This window comes from Semicossyphus pulcher, unplaced genomic scaffold (assembly GCF_022749685.1).
Source record: "Semicossyphus pulcher isolate SPU_LCO1_2020_fin unplaced genomic scaffold, fSemPul1.0.p SCAF_5, whole genome shotgun sequence".
Classification (NCBI taxonomy): domain Eukaryota; kingdom Metazoa; phylum Chordata; class Actinopteri; order Labriformes; family Labridae; genus Semicossyphus; species Semicossyphus pulcher.
In genome coordinates, this window is record NW_027211726.1 from 7,542,303 (window position 1) to 7,555,960 (window position 13,658).

General features: G+C 44.7%; 1 protein-coding gene across 1 annotated transcript in view; it reads right to left on the reverse strand.

Moving 5' to 3' along the window:
• The window catches only part of nfatc1 (nuclear factor of activated T cells 1), a 47,303-nt gene extending 34,076 nt beyond the window's left edge, over positions 1 to 13,227 (reverse strand). Inside the window, exons 1-5 of the mRNA XM_069681277.1 lie at positions 13,171 to 13,227; positions 10,452 to 11,496; positions 9,956 to 10,115; positions 4,726 to 4,928; positions 125 to 297 (exon numbers count right to left, since the gene is read on the reverse strand). Of these exons, the coding sequence (XP_069537378.1) occupies positions 125 to 297; positions 4,726 to 4,928; positions 9,956 to 10,115; positions 10,452 to 11,496; positions 13,171 to 13,189 (1,600 nt within the window). The 5' untranslated portion in view covers positions 13,190 to 13,227. The remainder of the gene's footprint in view (positions 1 to 124; positions 298 to 4,725; positions 4,929 to 9,955; positions 10,116 to 10,451; positions 11,497 to 13,170) is intronic.
• Between the last annotated feature and the right edge of the window lie 431 nt (positions 13,228 to 13,658).

Consider the following 13,658-nt stretch of genomic DNA (forward strand, 5'->3'; position numbering starts at 1 on the left):
TCTGCCGACAACATGTTCATAGTCTTAAATCGATTAATCCAACCATTTAAGAACTATTTAAGAACCATTAGGGGAATGAGGACTTCAGGCTTGATATTTTTATCTAAAAATAAGATGTACTTACAGCACTCAATGGGGTTGGATGCAGCCTGCAAGGACACGGTTCTCCCAGTGGGCTGGTTGATGTGAACTCTGAAAACCATCCGTACACGTGTGTTCTTGCGTCCGATGTCAGTCTCCCCCTTTCTCAGCTCAATGTCAGAATTACGCAGCTTCAAGATCCCCGCGCAGTCGATCCTGTGTTTGTGGATGAAGAAACACGGCTGTTCACACGGCAAATCTTCATGTGCATCAAAGACATATACTCTCATAGTTAATCAGGCTGTGATTTATGCGGCACTGCAGCCAAGTCAAAAGTGATGTTCTCTCTGGGCTTCATCTGCGCGGCCCTGAAGGAGGCTGCAGTCACGTCAACAGCAGATTAACACCTGCAACCCCAACGGAGCTTTTACACCTCAGTGCATGTACTCTTGGGGGAAATTCAAACTCTATAGAAACAAATGGCCGGGAACTTTTATTACATCTTTGTTATGCTCCACAAGAGATTATTCCTGACATTATTTTCCCCTTCTACAAATCCTACAAGCACGAATTGGCTGTTACAGTGTCAAAGTCTTCATCAGACACTTAATAAAAGCCCCCCTTTTCCCCTTCTTTTCCCCAATCCTCTTCGTCTGCGTCTAACTTTTTCATACTTAAACACCTCTCCAAACAGTTCCTGGCAATTCCATTTGCGTGCTACTTGATGCCGCATTCCTCAAACTCTAGTTAATGTCAACTTTTACACACATCTGAACACTCCCTAACATTCTTCCCGCCAGACACCAGGGTCTGCTGCACTGGTGAAGCAATCAGGTGTTGAGGCTAAGGACCCCATCTGCTCAGCTCTCCGCCTACACAGACAAGCTGAGTGCAAAACCACTTACTGAGGCGCCCCGTCTGTGCCTGAGAAAAAGTTTTAGAAAGAGAGAACGATTCACAATATTCACAGGGCAGCCATTTTCCTCTGATGCCATGCTTAAGGTGGGAAGCTCAAACGCTGTAGGAAGTCTGGCAAACTCTTTTCATTTCACCCCTTCTTCATCTTAGCAACAGAAAAGACAAAGAGTAGTGGAAATCTGGATGGACACTGGGACATATGTGCAGTTTTAACAACATATCTAATAGCCCATTAAGGTTCAGTTAGACAACAGCTAATGTTAGCATTACACCAATCCTAGCTAGCTAGGTTGTCCCCTTATTGTTTCATAAAAAACTATTGAATAAAACTGTACTAAAACTATAAAACGTTTCAGTTAGCATTTACCCACTTTCACGATAACAGTATTGTTTGCTGATGCAACACAGTAGGAAAAGCACAACTTCCTAGCTAAGGGTAAAATTAGCTAAGAAAGGGTTGAATGCTAACATTAGCTGTCAAATGGTAGCTAGTAGATATCCATTACGGTGTTTAAACTTGTGTTAATACATGGCTGTGTTAAATACTTGATTCTGATTGGTTAATTATGGCATACCGAGGCCTGTTATTCCCGATAGCAGACCGTTACAATGAAGAACAGACCGTTGCTAGGGATGCGGCTCTAATCACACAATCCGGAGGAGTAACTGTAATCATATCAATCTGCTGAAAGAAGTCCAGTAAATTTGACGTTGGTCTGTTTACAGGGGAACAAAAGAAAAGAGACGAAACATCCGAGAGAAAGCAATAAAGGTTTAAATGATGTTAAAACTGAAGCTACGACAGAGATATCTACAAAACTAAGACGGCACATGAAGTAAACATTATACGAACACAGTACGGGATACGGCGGTGTTTAAGACGGTGAATGGAAAATAAAATGTCAACAGACTCTGACGAAACAGAAAACCTCTATCAGGTTCTGCTCTGGTTCCTGTGGTCCCGTTCACTGTGTCTTACTTCACCATCAGTGGGTATGTTTCATTTATGTGAGTAAAAACAGTTAGCTTAGCTCATTATAATGTGAGTAAAAACAGTTAGCTTAGCTCATTATAATGTGAGTAAAAACAGCTAGCTTAGCTCATTATAATGTGAGTAAAAACAGCTAGCTTAGCTCATTATAATGTGAGTAAAAACAGTTAGCTTAGCTCATTTAAATGTGAGTAAAAACAGCTAGCTTAGCTCATTATAATGTGAGTAAAAACAGCTAGCTTAGCTCATTATAATGTGAGTAAAAACAGTTAGCTTAGCTCATTTAAATGTGAGTAAAAACAGCTTGCTTAGCTCACTTTAAGAAGGTTACAGAGTTAACCGTTGCTATGGACGCAGCTCTCACTGTGAGTATAATGGACTATTTTCAAACGGAAAACAGAAATATAATCATTTTCAAATCAATAAAATAATCAACATTTTGTGTCAAATAATTGATTTCGTAAGTATAAAGCTGGATAATGTATCGTGAGCAGGTTGTTATCGAGGAGGAACCCCTCCAGGGTGAGACAAGACCACCTTGGTCCCTCTGTCGGGGATCCATCTGTTGTCTTTTCAGTTGCTGAGCGATGTGGAAGCAGTAAAATGATAACAATTTGTCAGATTCCCCACCTTTACATGACTTACAACATGAACCACAGCAGTAAAACTCACACTCTGAGCATTACATCAGAGGGATTAGTCGCCTAAACAATGTAGTGAATACCAAGAACAAGGGCAGTATTCTTTATAATCTAATTTATTAAGAGATAATTGAAGTCATACCAAGTTGACCAACTCCCTTTGTGGCTTCATATCAGCTAAAGAAAGCTGATGTTGATTAATGATTTAATTTAAAACATGTCCCCCTAAAACAGTCAGTAAGTATTGCAGAAATATGAGAATGCTTGTATTCTGCACCACATAATAAAAGTTCTATATGTCACTCTAAAGAACATGTCAAAAGGAATAAATCTCCCACAAATCCCTCGCCGACACTCGAAGGACTCTGAGGCGTGTCCTCCATGAGAGAAGAGAAACCATATCCTGAGGTGAAGTCGTTGTATAAGTGGAGCCGATGTGTTACATCCATTAAATCGCAGAGAAAGTGCTGATGCTAGCAGGCTGCTAGCGCCTGCAGCTCAGGCAGAAACCCCAGATCCCTGTTAGCAGCGCAGAGCTTCCCCAGTAATCTGATCTCTGAAGCTTATAAAATGGGAAAGCCACCCGTCTGTGCACAGAGGGCAACATTTTTACAACCAAAACACACATTGAAGGCTCACACACTCATGAATACAAACAGAATGCTGTGCATCAGAGGCAAACTTCACATTTCCAGATTGTTGGCTTTCTGAGAGGAGAAGCGATTTAACATGCTTTGACGGGGTTTCAGTCGTCCAAGAGGGAGATTATTACGCAATTCAGGGGACAATAAGGACACCTCAGCTGAGGTTGAACTTATTGATACACATTTTCAGAACAACTGGTGTTTACTGGGGATCGTGGAAGCTTATCTGTAGCACACAAGATGTTCACGATAACTAGTCCTTTCTCAGGCCAGTTATGACAAAAAATTCCACTCATCCATCCATCATCTATACCCCTTATCCTGTTTAGGGTCGCGGGGGGCTGGAGCCAATCCCAGCCGTCATTGGCCGAGAGGCGGGGTACACCCTGGACTGATTGCCAGTCAATCACAGGGCTGACACATATAGAGACAGACAACCTTTCACGCTCACAGTCACACCTACGGGCAATTTTAGAGTCACCAATGAACCTGACGAGCATGTCTTTGGACTGTGGGAGGAAGCCGGAGTACCACTTCATCTGAACTGAAAGTTTGAACTAGGAACCTTGTAGCTGTGAGGCAACAGCGCCAAGTCAAGTCAAAGTCAGTGTTCACCAAGTAATGACTTGGTTAAGACGTGTCAAACTCACAGCTGGATGATGTTTGTGGGATGGATGAGTCACACGTAGAAAACAAATAAACTTACAATTTACTTGTGGAGACTTTTGACTTTTGGAGTTGGAGTTGCCCTTGAGGATTTGTTTCAACTGACTCAAGACTTCTACTTGCTTGCCCAGACTGGACATGGGCTTGCCCTAAAGGACTTGTCTTGGCTGACTCAACCGTTGACGTGGACTGTCCTCAAATGACTCCAGAAATAATGTAAAACTTGATTTGGACTATGACTTAGTACTGCTCAGGAGGTGTCTTTTTCTTGTTCCAAATGACACGAGTGTTGATGTGGGGGTCTCAAATGACTTAATGCTTGACTTGGACTTTTTTCAAATGACCAAAGACTTGATGTGGACCTGTGGTACTCCCAGGTGAGTCTGGCTTAGCTTGGACTTATTTTTAATTACATGAGAGTTGATATTGACTTCAAAAATGACTTGAGACCTGACTTTGACTTTTCCTAAAAGACCCTTATAGATTTGATTCTTGGGGTGCTTTCACACCTGACAGCTTTGGTCAGGACTTTCAGACGTTGCTTGGTTCATTTGAACAGGTGAGAACACGCATTCAAACTCTGGTGTGGATGAAACAACTGGACCATGGTCCACCAGAAAAGACGTGACTCAGTCTGGGTCGGTTCCATTCAGGTGAGAACATAAACAGACTTAAAGTAGGACCTAATATAGGAAGCATACCAAAAACTGTATGTGTTTTGGTATGCTTGTTAAATCTACACATCACCAAACCTCACTGGATGGTTACAGCCCCTGATACTCACATGGCCCGCATGTTGTTCTCCGGCAGCAGTGGGATCTCCAGGACCTTGGTGTTGTTGTGCAGGGCCTCGTGGCTCGGGGTGGACACGGTCTTCCCGGTGATGCGGTGGACCTGGTAGAAGGCGTGGGGCCTCAGCAGCCTGTCGTCCGCTGTGCCGATGAACAGCTGCAAGGTGAGAGGCTCGCTCTCCATGTAGCCGTGGAGCTAAGGGAGGAGAGAAATAAAGGCGCAGTTGAGGTTAAGCCCCCAAGTCTTTTCCAGGTCGTTCAGAGGTCAGGCCTCCTGCATGAAGGTTTTTCGAACAAAGTGCCCATTTAGGATCTCGTAATCACCCTTTTCATCTTCTTAAATTTACTACCATTGGCCTGTTTTCACTTCCTCCATCAGCTCACGTCAGACCTGCCAACATGTTGATCCCACAGTAGCTGAATCTCAGGGGCAGCCGCTGCCAGAGAGCATTAAAACCACCTACAGAGAGCACTGTTGTGATTTGTGAGCGAGGCGCTCGCCTTGTGACAAGACTAAGCTAGTGTTTCAGAGAAGTCAAGGTCATATTAGTCCCACCGAGCCCCAGGCCAATCAGGGTCAAGAAAAACTCTCAGAAGTGACCCTGCTCTGATTGTTATCAGTAAAGTGATGCTGTAGCTGGTGCGCTCAACTCGGAGCTTCTCAAGTACTCGCAGACCTCCATAGGTGTTTCTTGACAGGCGGCCTCCTGCCAGGATGACCTCAACCACCCAAACTGCAGCGTGCCGGCATGAAGCCCGAACCCGCAGGCTGGAACCTGAGAACAGCAGCTACTACTGACACACTGCTGAGTTATGTATGTTATCCATACTTTGTGACGGGGGAGGAATTAGGGCAGAGTACTTAGCGTTTTGACGTCAAAACAACTGGAAGAAAAGAATAACAAGAAACTAGAGGGGCCACAATTTAATGTGGTCAATGATGTAAGGCACTTAATGCAAACTATATGGACAAAATGTTCAGAAACAATGTTGTTTGAGAGGTAAAAGCTGCAGTGTGTAGCATTCCTCATTTGTGAAACTCACATGACATTAATGCAATATAAAAATATAAGGACTAGTATTGCTTTGTTTAGCCAAAGCATCTATAAAAATTCAAACGTATGGGCATGAAAAATGGGCGATATCATCACATCAACATCCACAAACCATGTCAAAGAGTCGTGCGGGCGGTTACTGAACCACATGTAATTATATGCTGCTTTAGGTTAAGATTATCAGCCGAAACGATCTGCAGAGTTTTCACTCACATACGGAGAAGTGCACACGAGGCGAGGAGAGCCCACAGCGAGAGCGAAAGCTCCGACCAGGGGAGGCACAACATGTGATTTGGAGGAGGATCCCTGTCGGGGTTAAGAGCCTGCAAAGGCCTGTATATTTGTGTAAGGAAATGGGTTGCTGCCTAGCAATGCTGTTTATTTAGGCAGCAGGAAGGAGTGTGATGAAGTGAGGTAGCTTGTTCGCAAGGTTAGACGCTTCCTTTCAAACAGTGATTACAAACATATTACTGATTATGTGCTTTGAGTTATTATCAGCAAACAGAAATAATCAAAAAGGATAATGTCATCTGAACGGTTTCAGCTGCTTTTAAACAAAGCTTTCCTTTTCTTCCTCTCCTCTGTGATGTGAATCATCTGATTTATAAAGCAGCTGCAGCCGACAACAGCTATGATTTGTTGATGCAATTAAATAAGTGTGATACCGCTCCATGTAAATGCTCCGCTCCTCCACCCCGGCTGTTTGACATTGGCAATGCAGCCACACCTCCCGAGTTCACATTATCACCCACAGGAGGAATGCCGAGACTCCGGGCTGCTCAAGGCACCGAAGAGGAGGAGAGTGGGGAGAGGGCGAGCGGGGCTCCCTCTCCATCATTCCTATCAGACCCTCCCAGCTTTAAAAGGATGAACACAAACACACACAAATGGACTCTTGTGTTTGGGTTTAGTCAAGAGAACGATTGTCAAAATGTCGATTAACCTTGACGACCTAGAAATCTAAATTAAATCACAGGATGAAGGCCAACAAAAGGCACAAGACTTGAAATGATAATCGAAAAGAATGTGCGTCTTGGAAGTGTTTTTCAAGCAATAAACAGATCATGAAAGCCGACTTCAGGCAGAGAAAAAAGGGGACCTCACAGACTTGAATAGAGGGTATTTCCTCTCCACTAAAGTACAGCTTGAAAACCCTGAGCATTAACTGCGGTGAGTGCAGCACACAGCACTTCAGAGGGACATACTTCAGTCTGCTGCTGGCGTAAAGACGGGTGTGGTTGAGGCAGGCAGCGGCGATGGCATTGAAAAAGAACAGAAAATAGCTGGCTTAGCTGTGCAGGACGTGGAGAAAGACTGCACCGCACACATCAGAACCATCCAGAATAAACTCTGTAAAGTCTGGGCTGGGTTTGAGTCAGAAAATTGAACTGGAGAGGCCTCGTCAGCCAGCGTCCACAGCCGAGGTTGCAGCTCTGTGTGTAACATGTAATCAGGAAGTCATAGAAAGGGGGCTGCCTCTGAGGCTCCCCCCAAACATCTTCATCAGAGCCTGCCAGAAACGTGTGTGGTTTAGTCGCTGCCGCCTCCGCAGGACGCAGCGGGCGATGATGTCAGCGGTACACACGGGAACTTTCCTAAACAAAGGGAAGTCTGTGTGGTTGGGGTGGTAGCTGGAGGGAAAGTAAGGGGGAGGTTTGGGTTTAGGTTTAAAGAGAACACACACTGTCTTTTTCATCTCTGTGAACTCAGGCCCCTGTCATTAAATCATTAGCACCTTCTTATGGACAAACAAGTCTTGCACAAATGTGTGGCTGAACTCATGAAACATGTTTTGGTTTCCAAATGTCATATTCTACTGCTTAATACAAATATAATATTTCTGTTTCCTTATTTCAACACTGCTTCCTCAAAGAGAAAAGACATCTTCACAATTAAATTTAACCTTCAAGCAAAACTCCAACTGTGTGCTCATTCTACTCCATGCACTAATAACTGTTTTATGTACTTCAGGTTATAAATACTCTTTTTTGCAGCTTCTCTGTTCATCAAGGAGCTGCATGCATCTGTCTCTGTAGCTGCTAACTGCTCCACTATGCTATCTAGCTAGTTGCTAACTATGTCTCTCTGGTGCAGGTATAGAACTAGTATACTGAAGTGAATAGACTTAATGTGGTTATTTTGTTTTAGGTGAACACACCAATTATTCGAAATCTGCTAGGAGTTAGTGTCTGGTATGTAATTGGGAGAGAGTTTGTCTGTGCTTAAAATGGCTGCTAAGTAATGTTAGCATTCCCTATTCAAACTAAAGGGCATGATTAGCAAACTCCACCTCTGTGGCAATATGGAAAAAAACTTATCAAGCAAAAAGACAAGACAGGCAAACATAACTATGTCCCATGTGAGGTTTTGTGTTTGTCAGATTAGCTTGTAAATTCTCCACTATGTTTAGCATGTTGCTAACTTTCTCTCTGGTGTCAGCCAAGTATCTTACTAATATATTCAAGTAAACATAATTGTGTCACGTTCTGGTTTTGAACACACTACTCACTCAAAATCTGCCTGGAGTTAATATGTGGAATGGAAATGAAACAAAGTCTGTCTGTAACACGTAAATTGGCTGCATAGCAATGTTAGCACAGTCTAGCCCAGGGCATGATTAGCTAACTCTTCCTCTGTGGCAACAAAAAAAACCTCTCACAACAAAAGCCATTTAATCAAAAACTGAAAGGCAAACATAAAAAACTCTGCCCCATGTGTGATGAATGGTTTGTGTTTATAAGTTCAGCTGCTAAATTCCCTGGTAAGCTAAGTAGCTAGTCTAGCTAGTTGCTAACTTTGTTTGATGTCGGCTTGGTATATTACAAATAAATTCAAGAAAGTACATAAAAACTGTGTCCACTTTTGTTTTCAATACACTACTTACTCAAAATCTGCTTACAGTTAATAAGTAGTATGGAAATGAAACACTAATTGTCTGTACTTAAATTAGCTGCTTAGTAATGTTAGCATCATCCATTCCAGCCTAAGGGCATCTTTAGCTAACTCCTGCTCTGTGGCAACAGCAAAAAACTCACACAACAAAAGCCATAACAACAGAGAAAACTCTGCCCCACATGTGACGAATAGTTTTGTGTTCCCCGTTATGCTAACTAGCTAGTCTAGCTCGTTGCAAACTTTGTTTGGTGTCGGCTAGGTATATTAGTATAATAAATGTAAGAAAGTACACAAACTACACACTACTTACTCAAAATCTGCCTACAGTTAATAAGTAGTATGGAAATGTACTCAAATTGGCTGCTTAGCAATGTTAGCATTACCCATTCCAGCTAAGGGCATTATTAGCCAACTCCTCTGTGGCAACAAGAAAAACCTCTCACAGCCAAAAAACATTAAATCAAAACTGAAAGGCAAACACAGAAAAATCAGCCCCTTGTGACGAATGTCTGGTACGCTAGCAGAATTATTGTAATGCATTAATAAAATGTCAAAAGGTATTAATTAAACTGGCAGACCGGTTCAACACTAACTGTGCCTCACTCTTTGCTGCAGACCCTTTATTTATTCAGAGACTGAGGTCAGCGCTGTGGCGTAATGGTTGGGGGACCAGATGCGTTTCTAACCAAAACATATCTGCAGTTGTCCACATTTTTTTTTCTCTTAACTCGACCACCAGAGCTACTGTGGTTAAATCTCATGACTAAGCTCTTACTGGCCATGCTACATCACTTTGTAACTGTCTGCGCTGCACTCGAGAACGTAATGGAAAAATCTGAGTCACCCATGTCTGGACAGGAACTGACTGAGTGGACTGGTCTGTCTAATAGCATACCTATGGTATTCCATTCAGAAATGTGACATCTCTGAATAACGTAACAGCTGGACCATGAAACGCATGTCGCACCAATCTATTTTAACAAATGAGGTAAAGAACGAGGCGGGGGTGTTGAGGTGAGAAGTGACGAGGTAGGAAGCAGCCGCGAAAACGAGTCTAATGGCTGCACCGTATGTTGGTCAAATCATCACAGGAAACCGAGCAGACTGGCTCAGAGGTTCTCAACACAAGGTTTGGGCCCCTGAGAGGCCTGCAAAATAAGGCTGCAAGATTATGAATGTGAAACGTGTGTGTTTTAGGTGTTAAATACTGGACTGCATGATATAAGGAAAGGAAGTGCAGAAAGGGTGTGTAAGGTAGTCACATTTTGCAGACCTGAACAACTGGGTGTCCTCCTGCCAGGGCCTTCACCGCTCCCCTACTGCCCTCCGTCTCATAGTGGGCTCGGTGGTGTGACTTGGGCTGCACGTCGATCTGCAGGCTGTACGGCCCCGAGCTGGACGGCAGCTGCCAGTCGAGCGCGGGCAGGGATGGGCTGTCGGGGCGAAAAACATTTCCAACATGTCAACTTAACAAGGAGGGAGGAGGGTTTATTTTAGACGTAGTTATCTGTGTAGAATGTGCAGAATGTGAACGCTGGGATATGTCAAACCTTTTATAAAAGTACAAATGTGTTTAATCTTACTTCTGGTTCATAAATATTTATAAAAAAGTCCAAGCAAATTAAGTGCAAGTATGGAACTATTCAAGTAATTGCTCAGTTGCCAGATTTTCCCCTAAAAATCTGAATTTATTTGCAGTTTTATGCTTTTGAAAATCTTTTTTTTCTGATTTGAAGAGATTTTTTCTTCAGCCGTCATTCAGTGCTTACCTGACATATTGCTTTGGCTTGGACCAGGTGTACGGGTGTTGTGGCACATCCAGAAACTCTCCACAGTACCCTTCCTTCTTCAATGGAAGGCGGTTTGAGGGGTGGTCATCCAGACAAAGCTCCCCTGGACTCAGCTCACCTCCGGGCTCCACCTTCAGATTGACCGTGGGGATGTTGTCCTGGCTGGTTTTCCTGGCCTTGATGGGGATACCCTCCCCGAGGTCGGCCACTCCATCAGTGGTCAAGGCGTTGATGGCTGCCAGGATGGCCGAGTTGGTGTACTGGTTGGTGTTTGGCAGCCAGGTCTCCTCAGTGATGCTGAGGCGGGGGGAGGTGTGCGGGGACAGACCAGGCGAGTGGTTGGGCGAGTATGGGTAGTGCTTGTGCGCGGCCCCGCTGCCGTTGTGACTGTACTTCCTCTTCGCACCACAAGGAGAGTTCGGCCTGGATCCACGCTGACCCAACCAGGTGTCGTCTGTAACGCTTGTGCGAGGCGACGTGGAGGGGGAGTGGCGAGGGGAGCCGGCAGAGGTGTAGCCATCACCGGGCAGAGTGAGGGTGGAGCCCTTTGGGGACACGGAGGGTGACTGCCATGGGGAGTTCTGGGGCGAGTTGTCGTAGTTGTAGGAGTAGCTCGATTCGTAGGAGGAGGCTTCCGAGTGGCAGCTGCGAGATGAGATGCTGCTGGCGGGACTCAGGCAGCTGGGGTCTCTGTAACCATCTGCGCTGGGGAGGGTCAGCGTCACTATGGAGTTGACTCGCTTTGCAACAGGCAGGCTGCTCTCCTCCACTTCCTCCTCAGGAAACTGACCGTAGGCCGTGATCTCGATTCGAGGGCTCTCCAGGGTCGGGGCTCCGTTTGGGCGGACGCTTGTGGATGAATAGTAGCCGGCCGCTCTCATGTCATCCGGTGTCTCATAACTGTGAGGCTCTGAGACAGAGACGGATATAACTGGGCTGGTTTGGAGGCTGTGGTACTGGGAGGGAAGACAAGGGTTGCCCAGTGGGAGGGAGAGGCTGACATTTGGCGGGTAGCCATATGCATCTGGAAGGCAAACAGATCGAGTTTGTTACCATGATAATCAAACACACATTCACTGGCTGCCTTACAGAGAGGAGGACACTGCCAAGTCGAGTTTTATGGGAGCTGCTGCAGAGGTGTTGCCTATAATGGCAACAGAACAGCTTGTCTACCAGATTTGGCCTTCGCTTTTAGAGCAGCAATTTAATGTTTAATCAGCGAGTCGATCGAAAGGAAATTAATCGCGTGATAGTTAGGTAACCGCTGAATCATTCTGGTGTGTTTTTAAGCAGAATTATAAACATTTGTTGGTTCCAGCTTGTTAACAGTAAAGATTTTCTTTCATTTGTCTTTGTGTAAATGAAGAATCATGAAGTTTTGAACTGTTGGTTTGACAAGAGAAAAAAGATAAAGATCATTTTGGGAAACGATGAGCATTTTTGTTTTACAACTTTCTGACCTTTCCTCGACTAAATGAGTAATCAATTGATACTAAAATTGACTGAAATTCTTTGTCAGTTGCAGCCTAAACTTCAACTTCCCAATCCTTAGGTTTGAAACCTCAACACCTCATTTGATGGGGATCCCCAAATCCCACAGAGGCGACAGAATCAAAACTTCAAATGGCTGAAAACATACAAAGTAAAGGTGGGAGACACGAATAAAGGAGCCAAAAATAACTCCAGTCTAAAAATAACCAAAGGCAAGCCTTGAGTGGTTTTATTTTCCACTCTTTATTGCCAGATTTATGCCACTTAATGCCCACGCTGCAGCTCATAAACCGTAACATTATGAAAACACACTGATGCTTTTGTTGGAGAGGTTCTTGCTCCAACAGGAGGGACATGATTGGTTTATTTGCATGCTGTAAAGGTGCACGCTGTACCCAGCTTTGGCAAAGCTTGTGGTCCTGTGCCAACGCTCCCGCTGGGTCATATGAAACTCTGCCCGTCTGAGGTCACAACCAGGGGCAGGGGAGGGGGAACATGGGAACGCGGGGGGGTTGTGGTTACATGCAGCATAAGGCTGGCTGGATGTGACCACAGAGGAGCACATTGATACAGACATGAGGCGGCTGCAGACAGGCAGATGCAGTCAGACAGCCTGCAGTCACCGCAGCTCCTGTCTGCTGCAAATTAACGAGAATTAGGGGCCTCACCATAAAGACTATGACATCAGTGCTGCACCATATGACTCCTTGTAATAAAAGAAAATGGTGCTTAGCTTTAATGCTATTTGCGGTGTGTGACACAGTAGCACTAAATGTTTGTTTTCTATGATTAGACGGCTGTGAATTAGCTGACATCCTGACAGGTAGCCTGAAGGGCTACGCCATCAAATACTCACCACAATTAGTTACCCACAATGCCTTGTCAGTCATTAGCACAGGTTCAACTTGGGCTATTTTGGGAACACTTTTTTAGTCATGAGAGGCTCGAGGGGAACCACGCCCACCTTGCCCAAATCAGCAGGGAGGGGCGCACACTGAATATCCTCACCACTGCGTTAATACCGTTTCTGCAGCGCGCTGAGGGCTGATAACAGACATTAAAGTAGGCGAAAAGTGCAGCTAAGACCCTAATTCAGTATAACATCACTGTGTTTATATCTCATCTGAGTGTAAAGTTTCACACAAGATGAAAAGTTGAACGAATGCCACATGAATAGTGAGAAGGAATAAATAAAAGTCAAACTTACCCTCTTCGGCAGATTTCATTTTCTTCTTCGCGCGGAGAGAAACGTCTGAGATCAAACTCTGGTAACAGCTGCAGATGGCAGCGATTCCGTATCCATATAGCGGAGTGTGTATAGTCCCCAGCTGCTGTTCGGGATCCTCTGTCGCTGTATCACCGCAGACAAACACCGACAATGAAAAATAAGTCGTAAAAGAAGTGAGAAAACAGCTGTTGCTACTTCAAAGAGAGAAAAAGTCGCATCCAAAATGGAGAGATCAGACAGACCTGCGTCTTGATATTAAAACATGTTGATAAAATTATGACTGAAGCAGACGTTTTGGGTTTTAAATCGCTGTTTTCAGATCCCGGACTGTGTGTCAGGGGATCCTGGCTCTGCTGGGTCGCTGTGACGCACTGCTCCGGCGCACTGAGGACTTCTGCGCTTTTAAACTCGGGGATCACCTCGGCGGCGGCGCACCGCCCCTCCACACTGTGACGCATCTTACCGCC